The 24,736-nt window shown below is 57.1% G+C and overlaps 7 protein-coding genes across 7 annotated transcripts; 5 read left to right on the forward strand and 2 right to left on the reverse strand.

Annotated features, from left to right (window-relative positions):
- Positions 1–8,290: 8,290 nt before the first annotated feature.
- Positions 8,291–8,470, forward strand: B0H18DRAFT_832574 (uncharacterized protein; the record flags this gene model as incomplete). The annotated part of the gene is made up of 1 exon (XM_048039416.1): positions 8,291–8,470. A coding segment is annotated over one exon (180 nt), but the record flags the coding sequence as incomplete, so codon positions are not given.
- Positions 8,471–8,608: 138 nt separating this feature from the next.
- Positions 8,609–9,927, forward strand: B0H18DRAFT_1088708 (uncharacterized protein; the record flags this gene model as incomplete). Its single annotated transcript, XM_048032245.1, has 5 exons — positions 8,609–8,863; positions 8,916–9,097; positions 9,148–9,310; positions 9,361–9,461; positions 9,558–9,927. The coding sequence occupies 5 exons, from the start codon at positions 8,609–8,611 to the stop codon at positions 9,925–9,927; spliced, it is 1,071 nt and encodes a 356-aa protein (XP_047885267.1).
- A 2,981-nt stretch (positions 9,928–12,908) lies between these two features.
- On the forward strand, positions 12,909–13,905 carry B0H18DRAFT_1127723 (uncharacterized protein; the record flags this gene model as incomplete). Its single annotated transcript, XM_048035295.1, has 4 exons — positions 12,909–13,034; positions 13,087–13,318; positions 13,371–13,549; positions 13,606–13,905. 4 exons carry the CDS (start codon positions 12,909–12,911, stop codon positions 13,903–13,905), a joined length of 837 nt encoding a protein of 278 aa, XP_047885268.1.
- Positions 13,906–15,756: 1,851 nt separating this feature from the next.
- Positions 15,757–15,990, reverse strand: B0H18DRAFT_891048 (uncharacterized protein; the record flags this gene model as incomplete). Its single annotated transcript, XM_048041319.1, has 1 exon — positions 15,757–15,990. A coding segment is annotated over one exon (234 nt), but the record flags the coding sequence as incomplete, so codon positions are not given.
- Positions 15,991–17,099: 1,109 nt separating this feature from the next.
- B0H18DRAFT_1127726 (uncharacterized protein) lies at positions 17,100–20,310 on the reverse strand (the record flags this gene model as incomplete). Its single annotated transcript, XM_048035296.1, has 9 exons — positions 17,100–17,123; positions 17,185–17,499; positions 17,547–18,011; positions 18,088–18,338; positions 18,721–18,994; positions 19,046–19,279; positions 19,334–19,628; positions 19,678–19,799; positions 19,858–20,310. The coding sequence occupies 9 exons, from the start codon at positions 20,308–20,310 to the stop codon at positions 17,100–17,102; spliced, it is 2,433 nt and encodes an 810-aa protein (XP_047885270.1).
- A 1,244-nt stretch (positions 20,311–21,554) lies between these two features.
- Positions 21,555–22,523, forward strand: B0H18DRAFT_833944 (uncharacterized protein; the record flags this gene model as incomplete). Its single annotated transcript, XM_048039431.1, has 3 exons — positions 21,555–21,803; positions 21,882–22,184; positions 22,245–22,523. Coding segments are annotated over 3 exons (831 nt in total), but the record flags the coding sequence as incomplete, so codon positions are not given.
- Positions 22,524–23,144: 621 nt separating this feature from the next.
- On the forward strand, positions 23,145–24,696 carry B0H18DRAFT_891039 (uncharacterized protein; the record flags this gene model as incomplete). The annotated part of the gene is made up of 3 exons (XM_048041318.1): positions 23,145–23,861; positions 24,036–24,264; positions 24,323–24,696. The coding sequence occupies 3 exons, from the start codon at positions 23,145–23,147 to the stop codon at positions 24,694–24,696; spliced, it is 1,320 nt and encodes a 439-aa protein (XP_047885272.1).
- Between the last annotated feature and the right edge of the window lie 40 nt (positions 24,697–24,736).

Consider the following 24,736-nt stretch of genomic DNA (forward strand, 5'->3'; position numbering starts at 1 on the left):
CCAACGCCACATCGGCCCGAATGCGAGCACTGCCCGAATCTTCCTCTGCTGCTGCGGGTCGAGCGGAAGAACCTATCCGGAGTAGTCAGCAATAGAACACATAGGGTGGAATACACCGTACCTTGTGTAGACATCTTGGATGATGGAAGGCAACAACAACGCGACGCGCCATCACGATGTTCATGTTCGGTTAATTTTCCCGCGGCCCGCCGTGTGCACGTGACCGTCGGTGTTGATCTTCGCGATCGGTGTGGCTTCGGCTCGCTTGTCTCTTGCTTTCATCACCCCGCGTCCACTGTCTGTTGCCGCGCCGTCCTCGCATCTTCATCCACTCTGCTTCGCTTTTGCTCTCGCCCAAAATGTCGACCGACGCTGCCACCGCCACCGCCCCACCATCCGCCAACCCCGAGCCTCCGCGCACGGCAAAGTCGCCGGCGGAAATCGCCGTGTATCTGGAGGAGGCAAACAAATGTCTCGTAACGTTGCTGGGGGGGCGCATGGTTCGTCCGGACGAGGAGGAGAAGCTGTTGGAGGAGATTGTGAGTGTTGCATACCCGCTGTGTATTTCCCGCGTTGTTGACCTCCGACTCTGCAGCTCGATCCTCTCGTGGACCTCTTGGTAAGTGACATGTCTTGCCCATGACAGAAGCCATGCTGAGAGAGTGGAACAGCGTGATGCAATGGAGGAGATCACCCTGTGCTGGTCGGAGGACAAGCCTCTCGAGCTGCTTCCACTCGTCCCGCTGATGCTGCTCTCGGCCATCCTCGAGATCAACCTTGTCGACTCCGAGGGAGTCCCGGTGAGGCTGTCTCGGATCACGCCCCTCGATGAGAGGCTTCCGGATTGCGAGTGGTACAACCCACTCGCCCCGACCGGCTTGTATTCTGCTGCCAGCCACGGCAACGCAACCGCGGGACCATCCCGCCCGAGCCACGCGGTACGCTTCCGGGACCTTGCAGAAGACGACTCAAATGGTGAGGAGGAGGCTCCGGTGCATGAAGACGAGATGGAGATTGACGAGGACGAGCCGAGGGAATCGCGGGCCGTGGTGAAGAAGAGCAATTCGGGGGGAAAGAGGTCGGCTGGGTCGAAGAAGCGTAAACGCGCTGCAACTCCGCCCAGGTCCGCAAAAGGTAAACGGCGCGCACGCCCGGACGACGATGACTCCGTGGATGAGCAGGAGGCGGAGGAGCAGGACGAGGTGGAGGAGGAGGAGGAGGAGGAGGAGGAGGAGGAAATCCAGGCGAAGTCGAAGGGGAAAGGTGAGTACCAGAGCTTCGGTCGCGAGGCCATTGGTAACAGACGGGACGTTAGGGAAAGCGGGGCAGAAGGGGATCCTCAAGCGGAACACGCGTGACGCAACGGTGGATGCGAAAAAAGCGAAGGCCGCGAAGAAGGATCGTGCCGCCTGGCAAATGGACTACAACGCGGAGGGCGAAACTCGGAAGGAAGTTGACAAGGACCTGCGGGTACGTTCCGCCCATGTAACGTGTTTGTTCATCACTGACATCCTTGGCAGAACCCTCCTTGCACGGCCTGCAAGGGGTTCCCGTGCTACATTTCGGTACCCGAAGTGTCAGCACTCCGTAAGGACGGCAAGCCGAAGAAAAGGAAGGTCCCGGCGTGCGATTTCTGCCACGTCAAGAAGACACGGTGCGTAGATATTGACACGGAGGGCACCTTCAAGCCACAGAAGAGCAGCCGGGCGACATCGTCGAAGAAATCGCCAGGCTCTGGCTCTCGAGCTAGCAGTGTGGTGTCGGATCGGTCGCAGAGTGTCGCCGAGGGTCCCCCAAGCACGGGCGCGGGCTCGGATGACGAAAGCGACGCCGGCTCGGTCGCCACAACAGGCTCGCGGCGAAGCACTCGTCGCAGCAATACGCCTTCGCGGCGACCAATGCCCGTCACGAAGCAGCCCGCGAAGCGAGGACGGAGTGCTGCACCATCGAAAGGAAAGGGGAGGGCCGACCGCGGCGAAGAATCACCCAAGGCGGATGCCGGCCGACAGCCCCCACGGAAGCGGGCGAAGACTGCACAGGACCCGCCGCCCGACCCGACAGATATCAGTAAGTGAAACGTACCCATTTCTCTGGTACTGCTCACTAATGTCGTAGGGCGTATGTATCCAGTGGTTTCGGGCGGGGATGGCGGCTCTCTCGGCGCTCCCGTGGTGGTCTTACAACGTCAGGCCGAGCTCGCCGCGAACACTGAGCTACGTATCCGCGAGCTCGAAGGTAACGTCTGGCGGCTTAACGAGCAGGTGGCTGCCTTGGAGGCGATGAACAACGCACTGCTGGAGCACCAGCGGTTGCTTGGTAAGTCGCAACATGCCCCTCGCTATCTCGGGCTAACATGTCCTTCAGGTCTTACATTCTTGGGCGGGGGCAATCAGGCGGCGTACATCGAAGCCCTGCGCGACATGGTGGACGGCGGGAACGAGGGGCCCCCTGCGGAAATGAACGGTCCTGGGCGAATGTCGATGTCCCAGTCACCACCACCCGCACCGGAATCCGTTCAGCCGGCGCTGGAAACAGGTCAGGCTCGGGGGGAGGATATGGAAGACCAGCCGGCCGTCGCTATTGGTCCGGCTCGCCCTCCACCAGTCCCCATGCAAGCATCGCCGCCCAGTGCGCGCGCTACGGTGAGTTCTTTCCACAATATTACCTTTATGTCTGAGCGGCACATTAACGCTGTAACCTAGCCGTCCCCGGCGCAAGCCACATCCGAGGCTCCGGTGCCCGGCCCGTCGACGCAGGGACCCCCGGCGGTTCCCGCTCTACCACCCCGCCTCCTATGGGCAAGTCGCGAGTTTGGCACAGGCGCGGGCGGACTGGGTAGCTTCATGCCGAGGCCCCTGTTCAGCCAAGTGCCCCAGATGCTGGCGGCCGCCGCGAACGCACCTCCCCGCCCGCCGTCGGTCGACACCGGGCTGCCAATGCCGACAACCGCGACGGGCACTCCGCATGAGGTGAGCCGTCCCGCACTCCCGGCCCCGTCAGGCTCGAACTCCGGCGGCCAGTCTGCACCAGCCCCCGATGCAGCCCAGCAAGCTCCGGCGACGCCACCGGTCGTGCCGTCGAAATCAAGCAGCCAGTCCGCTGCCGTCCCCGGGGGTTCCTCCAGCATCCCAGGCGTGCCACCTCAGCCGGCTGAAGCACCCCCACCTCTGCCCCCTGTCCCAACTGACAATACTGGGACTGAGCAGTCGGCCGGGGCCCCTCAGTCTGGAGACAATGAGCCGCCCGTGCTAGGCTCGCAGAAGGACATGAGCGGTGCTAATGGCTTGGAGTGAGAGATGCCGGGGGTCGTAGTATGATAGTGTCCGCGCAATGTACTTGTAACGTAGGATCCAATATCTGTACAATGTATCTTGTGGCAACAAAATACACAGTAGTTCACAGTTCCTAGACTGAAGCGAGCACCGAGCTTGACCGCCCACCAACACTCCACGAACTCTCGGCCCGAGAATCTCACCGAACTCTCGGCCCGAGAATCTCACCAAATCCTCGCCCCGAGGATGTCACCAATCATCGCCCCTAGAATCTCTCCGAACTCTCGCCCCGAGAATCTCACCAATCGTCGGCCCGAGAATCTCACCGAACTCTCGGCCCGAGAATCTCACCGAGCTCCCGCCCGAGAATCTCACCAAATCGTCGGCCCGAGAATCTCACCGAACTCTCGGCCCGAGAATCTCACCGACTCCGGCCCGAGAATCTCACCGACTCTCGCCCGAGAATGTCACCAAATCCTCGCCCGAGGATGTCACCAAATCATCGCCCCTAGAATCTCTCCGAACTCTCGCCCCGAGAATCTCACCAAATCGTCGGCCCGAGAATCTCACCGAACTCTCGGCCCGAGCATATCCTCAAACACTCGGCCCGAGAGGTCCATGTTAGGACTTGGGACAGACAGCATCGCGGGCATTTCATTGCAATTGAGTGTGTACAAACGTGACATCAGGACGAATCTCTAACGCCGTCGAGTGGACGATCTGGTCGCCTTCGTGCTCTTTGCCGACCGCTTTCCCGGCGCCGGCGATGCAGACACGTTCGGCTTGACCCGTTTTGCCCGGGCACCGATGGCGGATGATTTCTCGGGCTCTCCATCCGCTTTCCGCTTTTTCTGCGTGCGGTATGCCATGTCCGACCATAGGTCCGCGATCTCGGTGCAATGTTCCCCCAATTCCTCGACAAAGCGGTAAGTCAGTTGGGATTCGTGCACGTACTGCGGGATTTCCGCCTCCTCGTCACTCCGGTGCTCGGTTTTCTTCTCGACGTCCTTCACAACCATTGCAATGGCCAGTGTGACCATGAGGCCGTCTTCCCGGCCCATCGGAGTGTCGGTGAGGCTTGTGCGGATCCTGGTGAGCCAGGAGCGGAACTGCGTGAGGACACCCTTGTCCGTATGGATACCCGGAGTGCACCTTGCCCGGCGGTACTTCCAACTGGCCCAATCCCACTTCGTCTTGGATTGCCATGCTCCGGTCTCCGGCTGGTCACTGCTCGTCAACACCACGCACCCCAGGCTTCAATTGATACACCCACCAGGTGATGTAGATTGTCTACGAGCTTCGTAACGCCGTCGTCCACGGTTAGCTGCCTGATCCACTGCCGCCTTTCGTCCCAAGTCTTGCCGGCGACGGCCGGGCTATCTTCGTGTGGCTGTGGTCCAGGACGACCCGTGCGCACAGCCGGCGCGTCCTTTGTCTTCTTCGGCTTGACTACATAATGGAAGGATGTCAGATGTGGCACATGCGACACTGACCGTTACTTACCCGGCGTCGGCAGAATGACCACCTCGTTGTCGTCGTCGGCATCGGATTCGGCCGGAGCCTTCCTCTTCCGACTGGGCCCAGCTTCCGGTTTGGCGTCAGGCTGCTTGGCGACCTGGTCGGTTGCTGAATCAGTGGTGGTACGATACCTTGGTTTGGGCTTGACGGGCTTCCGGCTGACAGAGGGCTCGGGGGCAGGCTCGGGCCGGTCACTGGTGGGCTTGACACCCGCCTTTGCCGCCCGGGACTTGCTCGCCGCCGGCTTTGAGGTCGTGTTGCCCGCTGCGTCACCGACTCCGCCGCCCGCTGCGACTGCTGCAGGCTTCCTGAGTCTGCCCGACTGACCTGCCGTGACCGGGCTGTCATTTCCGGATGCCCGACGAGTGGGCTCGGGCTTCGACGGCGCAGTACGTGGAACGATACCCTTCCCTTTGTCCTTTCGGGCTGGCGGTGGTGCGTCCTCATGTGGCGACGCAGGGACCACTTCCTTTTTCTTTCCCTTGTCCTTGCGCTTCGGGGAAGGTTTTACCGGCTGCTCCTCCTCATCTGTACTGAAGTCAGCTTTGAACACCTCGCTGAAGTCCTCCTCTCCATCCGTCTCCACTGCAGATTCCTCATCGCTGGCGACGTCGCCGGGTGACCGCCGGCGACGTGGGCGAGACGGTCCGGGAGTGGCTTGCCGAGGCTTGGGGCGTGGGCGCCTTGCCGGAGGTTTAGGCCTCAGCTCCTGTGGGACGACGATCTCCATCTTGGAGTTCTTCCACGCTCTGAATCGCAGCACGGGACCCTGTGGGTGCTCATTTTGCCTTTCGCGCCAGTGGGTGAGGATGGCGTCAAGGTCCCCGGTGCGCATCTTGTTCGGGTCACTCAGGACGCTGCCGGCAGGGAGGTACTCGGGATCTATGAAGGAGTCGGACAATTCGGACAGCGACTGCCAGGGCACTTTGACTGTTGATCGTCCGGTGAAATTAACTGTGGATGAAATGGCAATCATGGAATGCGTGTCAATACCGGACGCAAACAGAATCGGTGTAGGATCCCGGACACACGCACCATATGTCTTCCGAACAAAGGTCGCCAGAAATTGCCTCTTGAGCTTCGTCTTCTTGAAGCAGTCGTGGTCGGGTTCCGGCATCAGTGGGTACCCATCCTCATCCTCCTCCCAGTCCATATTCTCGATCAGGGATGCTGGGCCGTGATCGGCTTCGTCTTCAAATCCATGCGCATCTGGTCGCTCATGATTCAAGCCTCGTACGCATCGCCCAAGCATTTCACATACCGAAGGCGATGTCAATGTACTTCTTCCACATCCCATACATCAGACCGGTTTTGAACTCGGGCTCGCTCGCAGTGAACTTCGGCACCTTAGGGGCGCCTTCCTCAACAAACATCTCGTCGTTGAAGTCGAACCTGGTTTGATCTTTTAATAACTACACCAATGTGTTAAGGTCGGCACACGTACTCCAACACACCACTGGCCCCGTTATCCATCGGGATCCCCAACAGCAGGAAGCACCTCGCGCCGCACTTCCTCCACATGATCTTCATGAAGTCCCTGATCATGTTGGCACCATGCCTTTCTAGCTGCTTCCGTTGAAGGTCCGCTGGCCAGACCTGGGTGTTCCAATCGGAGGCTACCTGCATGTACTCGGCCTGGTCCTCCGGCGACAGATTGTCGCACAGTTCCTTCAATGCGGTTTGGTAGATGCCCGGGATCCGGCGACTCGCCATTCCCTTGTCTTCTTTCTCCTCCCTTTCCTCGCCCTCGTCGTCATCCTCCTCCTCATCCGACCCATCCTTCCCCCGCTCCCGACCAATCCTAGACATGATCTCCCCGAGCTCATCCTCCCGGTCCCGCGCGGCCACCGTCCTCCACGTTATGTCCTTGCCGAGCTTGAACATCTCCTTCTTCACCTGTTCCTTTGATGCTCTTCGGTTGGAGTACCATTTTTCGACGCGCTACCGGAGGTCATCCCTAACTGTCACATCAAGCATGTAGAATGCGTACCTTGCGTAGAGCTGCATCGAACTGAATCCCCCTCCGCATCTGGAGCCGTTCAATGCTATTCTCGACGAGCTCCTGACGCCGCTGTAGATCCTCGGTACCCTGCTGATAGTCCTCCAGATTGCTGTTGAGGATCACGAGGTCCTGTTCATTCCAGGTGACTTTCCCCATTGCGAGTGCGGTGACGAGGTCAGGGTGCAGCGTAAGCAAGCTGCGATTTCTTGACGAAGATGTTGACGGCAAGAGTTTGGTAGCCTCGGGGTGACCGATTCGGTGACACCCCCCGCCTTGTTCGCCACAACCCTTGGACTCTGAGCTTACATAACGAGATGCACTCGGGTTCACCAAAATTCTACCTTCAATCATAACATTGCATTGATTTCATTATTTCCTAATCACCACAATTCTGTTGTCTTGGCTCCCCGGCCGCGCAGAATGGGTGCGTGCCGGCCGGAGCATCAACGACGAACCCACATTGGATTCCAGCGAGTCACCAAGGTGTGACTTGTTAGCTCTCCAGTTCCATGGTACTCGCCGCATCGCAGATCCCGCTCGCCGCCGGGTCCGGTCACTGACTCCGGTTACCAGGTTAAGACAAGGCCCATCACCGGCCGTCCCGACCGGGAAGCCAGGGCAGGCTGAAACCGATCTGGCTCCAACATAGCATCCACGAAATGCTTCTGGCATCTCGTCTGAGTGGATGAAACCCACTGCCTCGGACACGTGATCCGGTAGCCGGGCCGGACCGTTGTGATCGACATCTTGCCGGCCGCATCATTGTATACGCCAGTGACTAATGTCCGGCCGGGCCATTATGCGCTCTGTTCTCATGAGAACCATCATGGAAATCATGAATGCTCTCTGATTGAGGACACTGCAACAATTAGCGACTCCACGTCGGTGATCCCGGCCCCGGCCGCACCATACCCGGAACACGTGCGGCCGGCCCGCTGCATACTGCTGCACTAGTGGCAATCGCAATGGTTGCAGGAGTTTTGACGTGAGCAATGGCAATACAGAGCTGAACTCTGCTCTTGTCAAACTGCTGAGCTGTTGATTGCTCTGGTAACACCATGGGTCGACTGCGGCCAACGGCAACCTCTCCTGCAGTGGTAGAACTCACACTGACGAAAAGAAGGACTGCAAGGGGAGTGAGGTCACGGCTTGTCGAGGTGCAGAATAGCGGGTTGCAGACTCCGCCGGCTACACCCCATCGAACCGCTCGGTCGACAACAAGACAGTCCAGCTGGACGCCACCAACCGATGATGTTGCCAACACGACTTTCTGCGAGTTCCCCACAGTTCGACAGAGTGCCCCGCAGGTATACCAAGTGCCCATGTTGTATCGTAGACAGAGCCTCACCAATTCAATCAGACACAACCTGAGATGCTCAGAGAGTGGATTCCCCTCCAGCACAACTATCTGCGATCGTTGTACGCCCACTACAAGCCTCCCGCGCTCAGTGCCGAGGGGAGCTATATGTGCTCGAGCTGCAACAGTGGCGGCGGGGTATGGAAGTGCATGTCGTGCATTGGTTATCCAATCTTCTGCCCGACCTGCTGTCTCGCCGAGCACCGGCGAACACCATTCCACCGGGTTGAGCAGTGGAACCTCGGAGGATACTGGGAGCCCTCATGGCTCCGTCAAGTTGGAGTTTCAATAACTCTCGGCCACCGGGGCAGAGAATGCCCCCAGCCGGCGGTTGTCGTGGACGATGACGAGGAAGTGGAGATGGACCGGGCGACCGATCGCGCGGCCGACGATGATGGCGATGTACCAGCGGACCCTCTTCACCACGCCGACTCACCTCCGCGACCCCCGCCCGCAATGATGACTATTGTTGACACCACCGGGGTGCATTTCCTCCCGGTGACGTGGTGCGGCTGTCCCGACGCCGGTGACCACACATCGCAGCTTCTCGATGCCGGGTTGTATCCGGCGAGCCAGCGCAAGGCTCGTACGTGCTTCACCTTTGGGGCACTTGACGGTTTCCTGCTGGACAATCTGGAGTGTAAGACTACCGCCATGAATTACTACGCCCGGATTCGACGGGCCACCAATCCGGCTTTTCCCCATGAAGTACCGGTGAGTGAGTGTCCAGAATACCAGCAAACGCACATGATTGAAATGGAAGTAGGATCGATACCTTGAGCTGCTTAGAGTGAGCCGCGAATGGGCGTTGCTCCAGGCAAAGAAACAGTTTGGATACGGGCCGCAATGGCGAGAGGCCCCGGGCAACGGAGACCTTGCTCACTTTTGCCCGGCATGTCCGCAGCCCGGAGTGAACATACCCGCGGACTGGGAGGTGGATGATAGGAAGTAAGTAGTTACCCTGTTCACCGGTATACGCCAGCTGAACTGTTTTGGAGGTACCTATATGCCCGAGGATATGTCATGGATGGGAACTTCCACGCCGAGCAAATGAAAATGCGCAAGCCCGAGAACGACGTACCGTTGATGCCGGGGAAAATGTTCATGGTTCATCCCGGCCCATACGAGGAGCACCTGAAAGTAGCAAAGGACGTGAAGATGGTGAGGGTGTATTCAGCCGGCGTACGAACGTGTGGCTAACACGTCCACAGCACTCAAGCTGCAACGACCACAAGGCGGTCTCCCAGGCCAACGCCGACCGGCATAAGCTGGCTGTCACCGGGATCGGCGCAACATCTTGTTTGAGGCACGGGTGCTTCCTTCCGCACTCGGTAGTGAACTATCAAAAGGGTGAACGTCAGATGAACATGGACTACTCTCTGTCCAATGCTCTCGGCTACCGCTCGAGAGGTATTGGGCACGTCTATGTATCATACGACATCATGTGCCAGTACCACGTCCATCTCAATGACCGATTTGACGACAATCCTTACCTTCAAATGCCGGGGGGCGTCGTCCTATACAAGTGCATTGGCCTCTTTCACATTCACGGTCACAAGGCGGAGTGCGAGCTCCGGCACTCTCTCACCTTCACCGAGGGGGCCGGGGAAGCTGACGGCGAGATCATCGAAACCCAATGGTCGGGGATCAATCCCGTGTCGGGTAGTACCCGCTCAATGTCAACATCCCACCGGCAGGAAACCCTCGACCGGCACATGAACAATTGGAATTGGAAGAAGATGATCACCATGGGTATGGTCTGGCTGATTGTGGCATGACACATTGGGCTGACGGAGGACAGTGGCTTCGCTGAGAAGAAAAATCAAAGCCAATCGGCCACTGCTGGCCGATATGAAGGCCGACCTCACCGCGAAGGAGGCCAGTGTCGATGCCGAGATTTTGGGAGAGTGGAGAAGGGAACTCAGGATAGTACAACGACGAAGGCTTCGGGATGTGAAGGTAATGGACAGGTATCAAGCGAAGAAACAAATTAGTTGGTACACTCTGCTCTCCATGCCGAGCTCAGGGCTGATTTGGTGACAGTGCCTTCGCGGCTCGAACTTCAGATTAAGCTGGCAGAAGAAGAGGGTGACGGCGGGGACCGCGTTGGCACAGCGGACTGGATTGCCGATGGCCTTAAGCTTGAAGAGCAACAGTCAGTGCTTTGACCGCCTTTTCCGGGTTACTTCTGATCACCCCGCAGACTCGCAATCCAGAAAGACATAAAGCAAATGGGGGCCATTGTGACGGGGGCTCAAGAGTTAAAGCTGGCCAAACGGAGGAAGCCTCTCGAGAGTCAGATCCGGCGGTTCCACCGGCGAGCGGCTGCAATTCACCGAAGGCATGACTGGGGCGTGGCAGAGGAGGAAGCAGTGGATGACGACTCGGCTGCGGAGTGGGAAGAAGATCCCAACGATCCCCCAGCACATGCCGACAATCCATGGTCCATCTTTCCCAGTAAACCGCCCGCACCATACCCAGTGAAGGCGGCGGAACATACGAAACTCGGGCTACCTTCGAATTTCACGCGGAATGCTCTAACCGCCAATGGATTGCAACGTTTGGCCGCGCACGAGCTCACTCTGCGGCGCGGACAAGCAAATGATGCCTTGCAGCAGCTTCGGATTCTCATCGGCAAGAAATCGTTTGAGTTCCAGACAACCATTCGGCACGGGAGGAAAGATGGCAACAAGAAGCGCACCCGATCCTTCACCAAGTTGGGTAAACTCGACCGAGCTGTACAGCTTCAAGCCGCAATCTATCGCCGGGCCCGAGCGGCGATGCAAGTGCTCGGCCTGTCTGCAGAGGATCAAGCTAAATATCAGCAGCTCACCCCAGATGATCTAAAGACAGTAACTGCAATTGCGAGCCCAACAAGGCCGGCCAACGGCACAAATCCCCCTCGTGGATATGGAATGTTAACGTCGGTGGCGACATACGGAGCAATGACGAGTTGGGAATCAGTACGTGAGACGGCGGTGGTACATTGAATAACTCGCTGACATCGCGCATAGTTCACAGGGTACAGTGGTTCCATGCCCGTTCAAAGGTTGACAGATTGGAGGAAGAAGCCGCCATATTGCGCAGGGAGCTTGACTCCGTGTGCCGATACTTTGACCACGAAGCATGCCGGTGGCGAGAACTAGCGACCAATAACACCGATGCCGAGTACCCTGGATTTTCCCAGCACTGCCGAGCACAAGCGGCACTGTTCGATCGCCTGCGTGAAGATGCGAAAGTGGCATGGCGGGATCTGTACCTGGAGCCAAATCTCATGACTTGATAGTATCAAGTGTAGAAGGATACTCAGTCAGTAGCTCGTCGATTGTATTCCCATTGTGTTTACAAAGATGATATGCTATGAGTAATCTACCGAGATTTGAGACGTCATGGTGCCAGCCCCGAGCCCGACAACCTTTGTTAACTCCCGGCCCGAGCACTTCACCAGCCACTCGGCCCTCACGATCTTACAAACCCTCGGACCGAGCCAGCTGCCATACGATCGGGCCGAGCGGTTGTACCCACTCTCGGCCCCAGCAGTACACCAAACACTCGGTCCGAGCAGTGTTCCAAACTCTCGGCCCGAGAAATGTTGCCAACTCTCGGCCCGAGCACTTTCCCGAACTCTCAGCCCGAGCAGTTGTCCGAAGTCTCGGTCCCGGCTCGGTCAACCTGATTTCGGGTTGCAATCTGCATGCTTCATCTTAGAGGGACTGTCAGTGCCATTCAAATGTTCGCATGCATGATGCAATTGACCTCCAAAACCCTCGGCCCGAGCACCTTTCCAAATTCTCGGCCCGAGCACTTTCCCGATATCTCGGCCCGGGCAAGTTTGCGAACTCTCGGCCCGAGCAACTTTCCGAAGTCTCGGGCCGGGCTCGGTCAACCTGATTTCGGGCCTGCCATCTGAATGCATCATCTTAGAGGGACTGTCAGTGCCATTCAAATGTTTGCATGCATGATGCAATTGACCGGGAATGCATGCTACAATGTCTCATGCCCAGTGGAGGGGATTGAGTCGGTTAAGAACAGCAATTGAAAGCATGACAGCAGGAACCAATACGACTACGTTTGTGACGGAAGGCTCAGCACACTAACATCCCATCCCGTGCCTCCACCATATCAAACAGTAACATAATCCTCTCCAGCCTGGCATCAGTCCTGGGCATCTCAGCGGACCATTCGCTGCTCTCGTAGGTGACCGATAGGATGATTTGCCCAAATAGATACCGGTTGATTGAATACGTGTGTGGCCGGTCGGGCACGACTTCGGCATGGCTGAAGAATGATGTTACAATGCTGAGGTCCATCGAACCGTGGGAACCACTCACGGGGTAGACAACGCAAATGCAAGTAGTTCCCACCTGACGACTGGAAATGCTTCACGCCGGAGTGACTGCCCATGTCAGTTAATCATGGCGCTGGAGATAGGTGCGGAGCAATTGGAACTTACCATAACGAACTCCCAAGGAACCGACAGTATGAGCTCAATGCGGAAGTGGAGGATGATGGCGGTGAATTATCCCAGCTACTGCCAAAGCAGGTGACCTGCAAGAAGGCTGCTCTCGGCAATGTGCGACACGTGCCGAGCAGACCATACTCAAGAAGGCAAGTGTCCCAAAGTCCTATCACGTGGGCAGGATCCGAGATCAGTTGATGATAAGGCTTCCATTGCCACTCGCATCTTTTCAACATCAACTGTTGTTCAGTACACTGTACACGTCGTCTTCACCGAACAGCTCAACTACCAATGAACACCATGCTCGCCGAACTCCTCGAGGACAGCAAAACAAACCTCATGATTCCAAAGGCCCTCGAAACTCTGGCCGAGGCGAAGCTCAATCCTGCGACACCCGGCGCGTTCAACAATTTCCTCGTCGGCCTGGTAAGCTAACCCGGTATCACTTGGGAGTTGTGCCTCTAACATAATAATGTAGTCGGTCTCTGCGCTCATGATTGGCCTGCAGGAGTTATTGAAGCCGGAGGTTGCCGCAGCGTATGGTCTCACCGAGGCAATGTCCACTTACTGTGAGATCGTCGCACCCCGGGGAACGGAAGACATGGAAGTTGTCACGAATGTGATCGAGGCAGCATCCGGCGTCGCAAAGGGACAAAGTCCGGTGCCCGGTCCTCTGCCATCCAACGACACGTCTGTGGGAGAGCACGACAGTAAGGAGTTTCAGCCAGAGTACAACTTTCCTTCACGGCTAATTGTGGCCAGTCGAAAGTTCTGTACATAACACCTTCCCCGTGGCCCATGAGAACAATACTCCGGAAGCCGTGTTGGAGGAGCTCAGGGCCAGCCAGACCAACATGGACCAGATCATTGCCGAGCAGCTGAAGGCATCACGAGAACAGTTTCGCCGCCTGGAGCAGCAACTGGACTTGGAAAGGTTGCGGGTAAGATGAATGGATCGCCTTGTGCTTTGACCCAGTTACCCACATCTATGTTTCAGGATGGAGTGACCGTTTCCGCCGAGCAAATTAATCGGGCATATCTGCCCTCCTTCCCCATCCCCCCCTCCCTGAGCCCGGATCGGATGCCGAAGGGGATGCCGAGCGATGTATTGCAGTGGTTCAAGCAACTCGGGATGGCCATGAAGACCATGGACATTTACATCCAGGCGGAGCTTAACTTTTGGTACGCTGCCGCCCGAGCGAATGCCGCCGAGCGGGAGGCCTGGCAGCGCGGGATGACTCCCAGAGCCCCGGCTGTAGCGTCTCATTTTCGGGTCAGTGAGGCTGGTCACCAGTAGTAAAGATTGTGTAGTCCACGGGTCCCCGTCCATGTACCTCCCCACACGGATTGCTTGTAACGAAGACGAGTGCATTTAGCCGAGACGATTCTCGTAATTCCCGGCCCCGGGATGATTAGTGTTGGCCGGTTAATAGGGGCATTCGGTCGCTGACGCGGTGCTCGGCCAGCTGAGAAGTGAGAAGTTGACCATATTGGTTTAAAACGGAATACGTAATTCTACGGACCCCAAGTACCCAATCTACAAAGCCCATTTTCGCGACGCCGACCACAAATCCCAATTCCGAAGCACCTTCACTCCCAAGTGTTCCGCCAACTGACGTCCGCCACCCCTGCCCAACGATGTACATTCCGACGCATAAAGTATGCCACACACAGCCGCTCATCGACAGACTGTGGGACATCATGCGGGAGTCGAGTGCCGGAGAATGCGGTGACCGTGCCACTGTAGTAAGGGAGCCGGAGACCTAGCGTCGGGAACTGGATGATCTGCCCATGATCGCCACCGATCGTCACCAGCATATCATACAGATGCTTCGGGGTCAACTTGTCCCGATGAACTGGGCTTGCTCGGTTCGTAATCACGGAAAGGGCATTGAACGGGTTGTGCCACGAATCCACAATGGTGGCCCGGTCGGGATCACTCCGCAAAGCCTCAATGGAGGCCCTTCCAGCGTCATACAAATCCGGGTGCATGATGCGCAGCATACCGGATACGATGATATGCGGATAAGCCATCTCGTCCAACCACGCGCGACCGGCGGGGGCGGACTTTGGATCTGAGAGCAATCGAGAGACTGCGGGAACATTGTCGGCGCCCTACTGATTTTGAGAACACAAATGGAAAGGTGAATCCGGAGACGTACGTCGTGCCCGAGCTGGAACCACCCCGGCGAGAACGAGACACACGCCGGGTTAAGGTCGTCCCCCTCCTGCGGCTGCCGAAAGTTCTCAATATTTTCCCTCCAGTTCGCACTCAATTTGGGAGGGTTGCGAGCCAGGAGGGGATTGAGACCCATTGTGGCATCCCATATGACTCCCTTGCACAAAGTTAGAGACAGTTCGTGATGGACGTATGTATTCCGGCGTACCCCGAAGACCTCCGTGATCACGCCGGGAAGGTGCCACATCAGCACCCGGCCCTGGCTGTCGGCGATGGTAAGCGGATCGTCGCAATCTTCGTATTGCACTGAGGCCATTTCATCGTCGTTCGGTATGGTGCATGGATGAGTTGATGCATCCCACGGTAAAGTCTCTGTTTGTGAATGAGGGGATGATCGTGGAGACTGACAACTCATCAGTACGTACTGCGATTCCCATATGCCTTGGCTAGCATCTCAGCAGCACGCCTGGCCTGGCGAACTAGATACACGTCGAGGAATAGTCCAGGAAGCGGCGCACACCCGGGGCGCGATGCCGGCGCCGAGAGGAAGTAAAGGTACATCGCCTCCAAATACGAGCAGTACTGGTGGTGGACTTGCGCAACGGTGATCATGCTGGAGAATGAAGCAGAGGAAGAAGGAGCGACAGCGCAACACTCCTGGCAATGCCTGAGGTTTATCAGGATGGCATCACCGCGGAAAACCAGTGTCATGCTTACCTTCTGGCTAGCATGTGGCAGCCTCATGCCCCGGATAAGGTCACGAGGCAATCGCCCGCCCGTAGCATAGATCAATACATCAAATAATTGATGGGAGATGATAACTCTGTCTGCCCATAACCCAAAATAGAATACACGCGGAAAGCGACATCATTGCAGTTCATGGGCAACACATCTTCGGTCGTTCATCAGGAAAAAGTGGGTCTCGGTGGCGGTGGGGCTGAGTCCCGACGCGCGGGTCAATTGGAACCGTCAATTGCCATTACACACGCGAACAAGGGGTGCCTGGCCATGAGGGATTGCGAGTGTGGGCAAGCCCTCTGGCCGACCGGGGCTGGAGAGCGGCCGGAGCGTTGGAGACAAGCAGTGCCCGGCCGGCGGGGGCTCCGGCCGGAGCGTTGGAGACGAGCAGTACCCGGCCGGCGGGGGCTCCGGCCGGATCGTTGCAGCGTTGGCAGGGCACCGGGGCTGGAGAGCGGCCGGAGCGTTGGAGACAAGCAGTACCCGGCCGGCGAGGCCTCCGGCCGGATCGTTGCAGCGTTGGCAGGGCACCGGGGCTGTAGAGCGGCCGGAGCGTTGGAGACAAGCAGTACCCGGCCGGAGAGGCCTCCGGCCGGATCGTTGCAGCGTTGGCGGGGCACCGGGGCTGGAGAGCGGCCGGAGCGTTGGAGACAAGCAGTACCCGGCCGGAGAGGCCTCCGGCCGGATCGTTGCAGCGTTGGCGGGGCACCGGGGCTGGAGAGCGGCCGGAACGTTGGAGATGAGCAGTGCCCGGCCGGAGCGTTGCAGCGTTGGCGGGGCACCGGGGCTGTAGAGCGGCCGGAGCGTTGAAGACGAGCAGTACCCGGCCGGCGAGGCCTCCGGCCGGAACGTTGCAGCGTCGGTGGGGCACCGGGCTGGAGAGCGGCCGGAGCGTTGGAGACGAGCAGTACCCGGCCGGCGGTGGCTCCGGCCGGAACGTTGCAGCGTCGGTGGGGCACCGGGGCTGGAGAGCGGCCGGAACGTTGGAGATGAGCAGTGCCCGGCCGGCGAGGCCTCCGGCCGGAGCGTTGCAGCGTTGGCGGGGCACCTGGGCTGTAGAGCGGCCGGAGCGTTGGAGACGAGCAGTACCCGGCCGGCGAGGCCTCCGGCCGGATCGTTGCAGCGTTGGCGGGGCACCGGGGCTGGAGAGCGGCCGGAGCGTTGGAGACGAGCAGTGCCCGGCCGGCGAGGCCTCCGGCCGCGACGTCTCAGTCGGCCGCTAGAAAGTGTTTGGGCGGGGGCCATGGCCGGCCGCACCTTTGCGAACGTACGTCCCGGCGAAACCGTCTACAACGTTGACCCGGACCCCTCCGGCCGGCGCCGGCCGCACCGTTCCAGACGGCCAGATCTCACTCCGGGTTTACCGTTCGGAACGTCAAATCTTACTCAGTAGGCTCAGCGAGGTCGGTTTGGCGCCGGCCTCCAAGGCCCCTCAACCGGCGGGCGCGCGAGGCCGCCGCCCAAAGTGGTTGAGGAGCGATTTGAGATACATTGACATCAAAAATATCCCACTATGCGAGTTGTCTAGTAATCATACGGCCCTTGAATCCATGCGCCCCTTACATCCCTCTGTTTTAGCATGTCTCGCAAGCGATCACCTGCGGTGGCAGTGGCCCCGGATGTCAATGCGTCCACGCACTTAAGCACCATCCGACGCACTATGTCCTCCGACGCGATCCCAAGGTCTTCGGCATTGGTGCGGAGGTGTTGTACAACGGGATCGGTGTTGGAGATGTGGATCGGAACCTGGGGATAACCGGGGAGGTGGTGGTGGAGGAAGTTTAAGAGAACCGAGTTGCGACCGGTGTCGCTCGCAAAGAAGTTGGGAGATGTGGGGGGATAAGTTGATACCGCCGAGAAGCCCTTCCAAGCCATGACCTGGGACTTAACCAGCTCCCCAGTGAAGGATGTGAGGGCTTGGGGTGATGCATAGGGCGCGGTCACGAAGTCCCGCCCAAGATCGCTCGTGATCTCCTGACAATATATTCAGTATACGTGAATGGCATTGGAAATAGACGCACCAGGCATGGAAACTCCCGTCTTACCCGTCTCAGGTCCCAATGTTGAGCGTCGGCTTGGACTATCTTGTCGAAGTTCCAAGACTGAGCAAGGACCATGTAAGCCCTCGAGGTGCCATGGAGGGCGACCCCGTGCCCTTCAATCTGGTCCACGGCTGGCCTCGGGGTGTGGCGACGTCGCCAATAACCTTCGGGCTGACCTGCCGGGACCAGGGCATTGGGCTTCAATACCCGTCGGAACGTGCTGGTAACCGTCTTCCTCTGCATAATCTCCCACCTCCCCCATTTCTTGCCCATCCCCTTCCTAGACGCATCGTACTTGAAGACCTTGCCCACCATCTCTCCTCGAGGGCCTATTCGCGTTGATGACCGGATCCAGACACCGCGCCAGCTGGCAGATCGAAGCCTGAGACCTTGAATCTTCGCCTCCCTGACGAAGACGAAGATGACCGCAAATGCCGGGTTTGACTGGGTTCGAATCAATTTGGCCATCTGAAACGCCCAGGGAAATTGACATGAACAACATCAACAGTCTCAAACTCACTTTAGCCATTATGTTGGGCGCGGTTTGTGACACGCAGACCTCCAGAACAAAAAATAGGTGAATGGTGGCACCCAGATACATGATGAAAGAGGCGTCCGGGTTGATATAACCGCCCTCGCCGTCTTGAAGGAAGATCGATGTTAACGCCGTCAAGGAAGGAAGGGCGAGAAGGGGAAATACGGCCGCGTTTGCACACGCCGCGGCCTGAACGGGGCGGTATAAATCCAGTAGACATCCCTGGAAGTAAGCCACTAGGGCTTCATGAGTTGGCCCCGGCATACGGAGAGGTAAGAGACAAGTTTGCTCACCAGTGCTATCAGATGGGAACCGACCTGTACCCCGCAAATGCGTGCTTTCCCATCGTAGGCTTCTCAGCTTCCTTTGGTATCTATTACATACATACCTGCCAGTTCCTCTCACCATAATCTAGTGCACGGAGTCAGCCGCCCATCATCCTGCCGTCCATATCAAGCGCGCGTGCAACGCGTTGCACACGGGATGTCGGGCACATGGTATGTTGCGCTGGGCAATAAGTATCGATCACGACCATTATAAACTACACGAACAGGCTCTTCAGACCGACGTACTCGCAATACATGTGAAAACGGAAAAGTCCACCCGGTCCGTAGGGACCAGAAGGGCTGGCGAGGTTGAGCTTGCCGGCCCCCGACCTCAGGCCGAGCAAGCCTCCAGATATCTGCTGCGCCGCTCCTTGAATGAACGATAGTACTTCACCCCCGAGCGTGTCCCACTGTTCCGCCATGGGCGGTTCTGCCGGTTTCTTGGCCCAAGACCAAGGCTTGAGCACATCGAAGTAGTATGTGTCGAGGAACGTGCGTATGAACGATTCGAAGTGGTCGAAGCCGGCAGGGGTTGTTGCATCGGGGCTCATTACACCGAGCCATCTCTGTATAACGCGAAGATTAGTACGCATAGAGAAGCAGTGTCAAGCACGTACCATGAACACCCGAGATCTCTCCCAGTCCTGGAACGTCGCAGCTTCGGTTGCAGTGGCTCTGAACCACTCGAAGTCAGCTTGCTCGCATGAGATCACGCAACATTCGAGTCGAGGAGCACCCTCAAAGCTCCCCGGAACGCATGCTAAGTGGGCCTGATCATTGCGTTCCAGCTCGCCAATGAGAACGAGCAAGAATCCGCGCAGCTTGCGCAGAGATTGGAGAGCTTTGCCAATCTAAGTCAGTGTTGTAAGAAATGATGGTTCGACTCAGACAAACGAGCCACGCACCTTGTGAGCTTGGTACACAAACTCAGCCCGGCTCTGCGCCACGACACAAACGAATATTTCCTGGCCTGGTCTAACCCGGGGTCGATCCACCTGGATCGCGCAGAACCTCGCACATAAGTGGATGTCTGCGTTCTTGACCACCGTTCGGGGAGCTATGCTCGAGCCAACCTTTGACCAGCCCATGCCGCTTAACAACATCGACCTGCTCAACGTCGACAGGATGGAGTAAGTGATATCCTCCGCGAACGTTGGTGCGATCGCCACCGCACGCTCATCCTTGGGCCAGAAGTCAAGACTACGAACTATCAGGCATAAAATATATCATAAAGGCCTGAGCCACTCACGACATGCATCGGAGAAACGAAATCCAGTGTTTGACGACACCCGTGTGCAGGTCCCACTCCCAGCTGGCTTCCAGAACCTTCTGAACGACCCAAAATTCGTGCTCTTCTATCCCCATGATGGTCTGAAGCCAACCGTTAGACATTAACGATGCACACATGTAAAAGTGAACCAGATCTCACTTTGGTCACGAACCCGTCTCGGTTGACTTCCACCCACTCCTTCTGTAGCTCCCAGATTGCATTCAGGATCCTAGAGACCATGGGGCGTAGTTCACTGTCAGGGCATGTTTCCCTCAGCAGGGCCCAGAACTCTTCCGGGATGCCATGCTCGGTGCGAACGCCGCGGGCGTTCATTGGTGCGTGAGCCGGGACCTGCATATCCACGACATGGGGACCCAAGTCCTTGGCTACGGGTGGCTGACTCCGGGGATCATGTTCATCGAATGAGCGTCCAGGAGAATAGAGGGTGACCTGCGAGAGTTGGTGGGGATCGGGCGGTGTGCTAGGCAGAGTATCGACATCGGAGTCGGCTGCGTCAGATTGCAGACTGTTGTCGTCGGCCAGAGAGGAGTGCTCGGAATCGGAGTCAGTGGTGCTCATACTGTCCAGGGAGACATGGCGGTGAAGGGACATGGTGAGTGCGACCGTCAAGGCCTAAGTCAAGGATCGAACTTGTCAGCCACCACCGGGCCATGGGAACAGTCCAAGAGAAACATACATCAACTCCGACACTTCGTCTATTCCAGACCAGCAGCGACTGAATTCAACTCACTGATCATTACAGTAGGACATCACGGTCCAGGCATTTGCGCAAAGGTTGTCCCGAAGTCTTACGCTGGTGGAAATTAGTACTACGCTGGGTACGTCAAGACATCTCGGAATTGGCTTGCGGACTCAAAAAGGCAAGTGTTTACATGGCCCGGGACAACGCTCAGTAGCAACTCAAACGCACAGAGACTGATACTCAAACTCACCCTTCCTGCATACAGAACGAACTCTCGTTCATTATGATACCTATTTGGCGGCATCAACACTCCTAGGGTACCCACCTGGGATCAAGTGAATACCGCCACAATCGTTGTGCAACGCGTTGCACAACTTGAACCCATAAAAGGCAAGTGCCAATACCTCTCGTCCATGGTCAACTAGGCAACTTGGACTGACAGCGGGCAATGTTCTGACTGACCTGTGCGTTGAAAACGTTCCTTTTAGGTAGGGTAACATACTCATGGCATGAGTAGCGGGCTGCTGCGGAATAACTGGTGCGGTAGATCATGTCTGGGAGTGAAAACTAGCTGCGTGCAATGCGTCCCCGCAGATGAGTATGGTAAGTTCCAATGTGACTCTGGTTGATATCTGCGGAACCGAGACTGACATCAGGGAAGTAACCTACTGATCACAGAATCCCTGTCACATCTATGGACAATATTATGTCGAACTTGTGCGGTCCTCGCAATCTTTGAAAGGGAGTGAATTACGCACCGGCCTACGACCTGAGAATGAATCTCAGGAATGAATGGTGGTCTTACTGATCACAGTTAACGAGCGATTCCAGCCCACGGGCACGATACAGAGTTGAGTGCATGAAGCATACGGCCCTGAAGGCACGGTGGGAGTGTTAGCGGGCACTTTACCTCATAACGCGAATCAGACGCCCGCTCCGCTCACTTGAGGGCGCTCCGAAGCTTTTACGAGTTGCCCAACCAACCGAGGAGAACTTGACGCACTCCAGACACTTGTCACCACTCCGAGTCCAGATACTAGGTGCGTTCCCGGCACAAGCTTAAGGTCGGTTTTGGATTTTGACGGACGGACTAAGCTGCAGATTCAACATGAGAGGAAAAGCGAAGACAATTCACATACCGCCCGGAGACGTGGACAACTGCAGCTGTCCAGTCTGTCCCAAAATCTGCAAGTCACCTCAAGGACTCCTGTGTCACCTGCGAACTGCAAGGTCCTGCTCGTGGTATAGACTGGGGAAGAACCCGGAGCCACGATGCGACATCCCAGACGTAGTTGAGGACTCCAGAGAAGATGAGGATGCCTCCGGAGACATGGATGTCGACGTGGAGGACTTCCGCGATATCTTGGAGAGTGGAGACTTGTTCCGATTTACACTCCCGTCAGTAACCAACATGGCGCAAGACCCCGATGAAGGAGGAGGCCCGTCATCTTCCGTCCAGGAAGGGCCCCGGTCTTCGCAGGCCCTACGAATACCAGCACTAGACGATGACGAGGATACGAGAGTTGAGGAAGAGGACGAGCTGGCCGGAAGGGTGATACGTATGGACCCAACAATCGTGGAGACGTGGAAGTCATATTTCGGGGTGGACGGAGAGGAGGAGGACAACCAGATGGATGTGGACGAGGAAAACGGTCAACCAATGGTGGATCCCGGCGGTAAATGGAAGCCTTTCGCATCCGAACTCGATTGGCAGGTGGCGATGTGGGTTATTAGGGAGGATGTTGGGCAGAAATCACTCAATAGATTCCTCTGCATACCGGGCGTAAGTCCTTCTAGTTTCATGCACGCATTATTAACGTCATGATCCTCACCGACTTTGCAGGTGGTTGAGAGGCTTGGTCTTACGTTTAAGGATGCCAGAGAGCTCCTAATCAAGGTGGACGGAATCCCTGATCGGGCCCCGTGGAAGACAGCATCTTTGTGCTTTCCCGACCGGCCTGATGACAAGCATCTGGTACGCTATCGTGATGTTATAGAAGCAATCAAAGCACTGCTCGGAAACCCTTCGTACGCGCATCACATCGTGTACCGGCCTAAGAGAGTCTTCGCGGATGCATCCAAGACGAAGCGAATATTTACCGAGATGTGGACAGGGCTGTGGTGGAACGCTGTACAGGTGAGTCGCCATTCTGTATGTAGAGTACTATGAACCATTCTGACGAGCAAGTAATAGAAGCTAATTCCTCAGGATCACGCCGTTGCACCGGTCATCATCTCCACCGACAAAACTCAACTCACACAGTTCTCCGGCAACAAAGCTGCCTACCCCGTCTACCTCACTCTGGGCAACATCCCTCGAGGTATTCGTCGCAAACCATCCGAGCACGCCTGCATACTGCTTGGGTACCTCCCGGTCACCAAGGTGGGCAAGAAGCAATTGTCAGCTCGGGAACGTAAGGCCCGAGGACAGAGGCTGTTTCACGCGGCCATGCGCGTTATCCTTCAGCCTCTCGTGAGTGCCGGGGTGGACGGAATCGAGGTGACGGCGGGCGACGGCTCAGTTCGCATGGTACACCCCGTCCTCGCATCTTACGTGGCAGACTACCCCGAGCAGTGCCTCGTAGCCTGCTCCAAGTACGGAACATGTCCCAAGTGCATGTGCCCCGCAGACAAGCTGCAAGACGACTCACTCAAGGAACCACGCACCCCCGAGGACACGGAGCGCATTATTCGAGATGCGCATGCTGAGGGACGTAGTGCAGCAGCAGCAGACGCCATCTGCATGGAACAGGAGGTGTGCGGTGGAGTTAAGTCTCCATTCTGGAAAGATTTGCCGTACGCCGACATCCACGCTTCCATCACCCCTGACGTCCTGCACCAACTGTATCAGGGCGTCTTCAAGCACCTGGTATCCTGGTGCGAGGACCTCCTCGGTCCCGAGGAGCTCGACAACCGTCTCCGGTGTCTCCCCGGCGCGTACGGTATACGACACTTCAAAAATGGGATATCGTCCCTCTCTCAGGTGTCGGGAAAGGAACGGAAGGAAATGGCCCGGGTTCTTCTTGGATGTCTCATTGGGAAAGTACCTAGATCCGTCATGCTCACCTTCCGCTCACTTCTCGACTTCATTTACCTTGCGCAGTACCCCACCCATGACGACTCTACCCTCGAATACTTGACGGAAGCTCTGAAGACCTACCACAAGAACAAGGACATCCTGATCAAGCTCGGGATTCGAGACCACCTCAATATTCCGAAGTTTCATTCCCTCGTCCATTACGTGGAATCTATTCGACTCTACGGCACCACAGACAATTACAACACCGAAATGTTCGAGCGCCTCCATATCGACTTCGCAAAGAAGGCCTGGCGGGCATCCAATCACCGCGACGAGTTTCCGCAAATGATGAAGTGGATCACCCGGAGAGAGAAGATGGCTGCTTATGAGGCCTTTCAGAAGGAGTGCCAAGCCATGGAAGAGTTGGACGACTCTGAAGAGGTGGAGGAGGAGGAAGCCATCTTGTCACGGAGAGAAGAGGTGGTGGACGTAGGCAACTCTATCAAAATAGCTAAGTACCCGCCCACACCTGGGCAACATCTCGCTCGCATCCAGGACCTGCACAATGCCCCAGGATTCTCTACGGCATTAACCACCTTCATAAACGACCTACAGCCTCAAGAACTACATCTCAATCGTCGCGAGCTAGCCCGGACTTGGCTTCCCTTCGACCGGCTGGACGTATATCACAAGGTCAGGTTCAAGCCGTGCGAGATATCCGAGGGCAAGGAGGAGTCCGACGTGGTAAAAGCGGTCCCCGGTGCAGCTCGAGAGGGACGGAAGAACAGATTCGACCCTGTCATCGTCCTTGAGAACAATGACGCTGAATCCACAGGTTTAACCGGTGAGTAATTTTATATTGTTTCACGCAAAGACCACGTATTGACCGTCTATGATATCAGGCACGAGAGCGGCCAGAGTAAAAGTCATATTTACTCTGCCTAAGACTGTCTCCGCCTCAAACGGACGCAGCCCTGCGCCGGCCTGGTGGCCCGAAGGTCCTCTCGCATATGTCGAGTGGTACACTCGATTTTCGGGGGCTGCAGACGCAACACACCTCATGTACTCGGTGAGCAAACCGCCGTCAACGGCCGACGGGCTTCCACCAGGAAAGATCGTACCATTCTCGCAAATCAGACAGTCTTGCCAACTCATCCCTTCGTTTCCGGACGGCACAGTTCCAGCGGACTGGACAACGGAAAATACATTGGATAAAGCAAGCAAGATGTACGTGAATAACTGGGCCGGACTCTACGCGTATCAAACCATCTGGTAGTGGTGAGTGTCTCCTATTTTCTACCAGCAATCCACGGTCC

The sequence above is a fragment of the Fomitopsis serialis genome (genome assembly GCF_022376445.1).
Source record: "Fomitopsis serialis strain Sig1Antser10 chromosome Unknown B0H18scaffold_268, whole genome shotgun sequence".
Taxonomy (NCBI): domain Eukaryota; kingdom Fungi; phylum Basidiomycota; class Agaricomycetes; order Polyporales; family Fomitopsidaceae; genus Fomitopsis; species Fomitopsis serialis.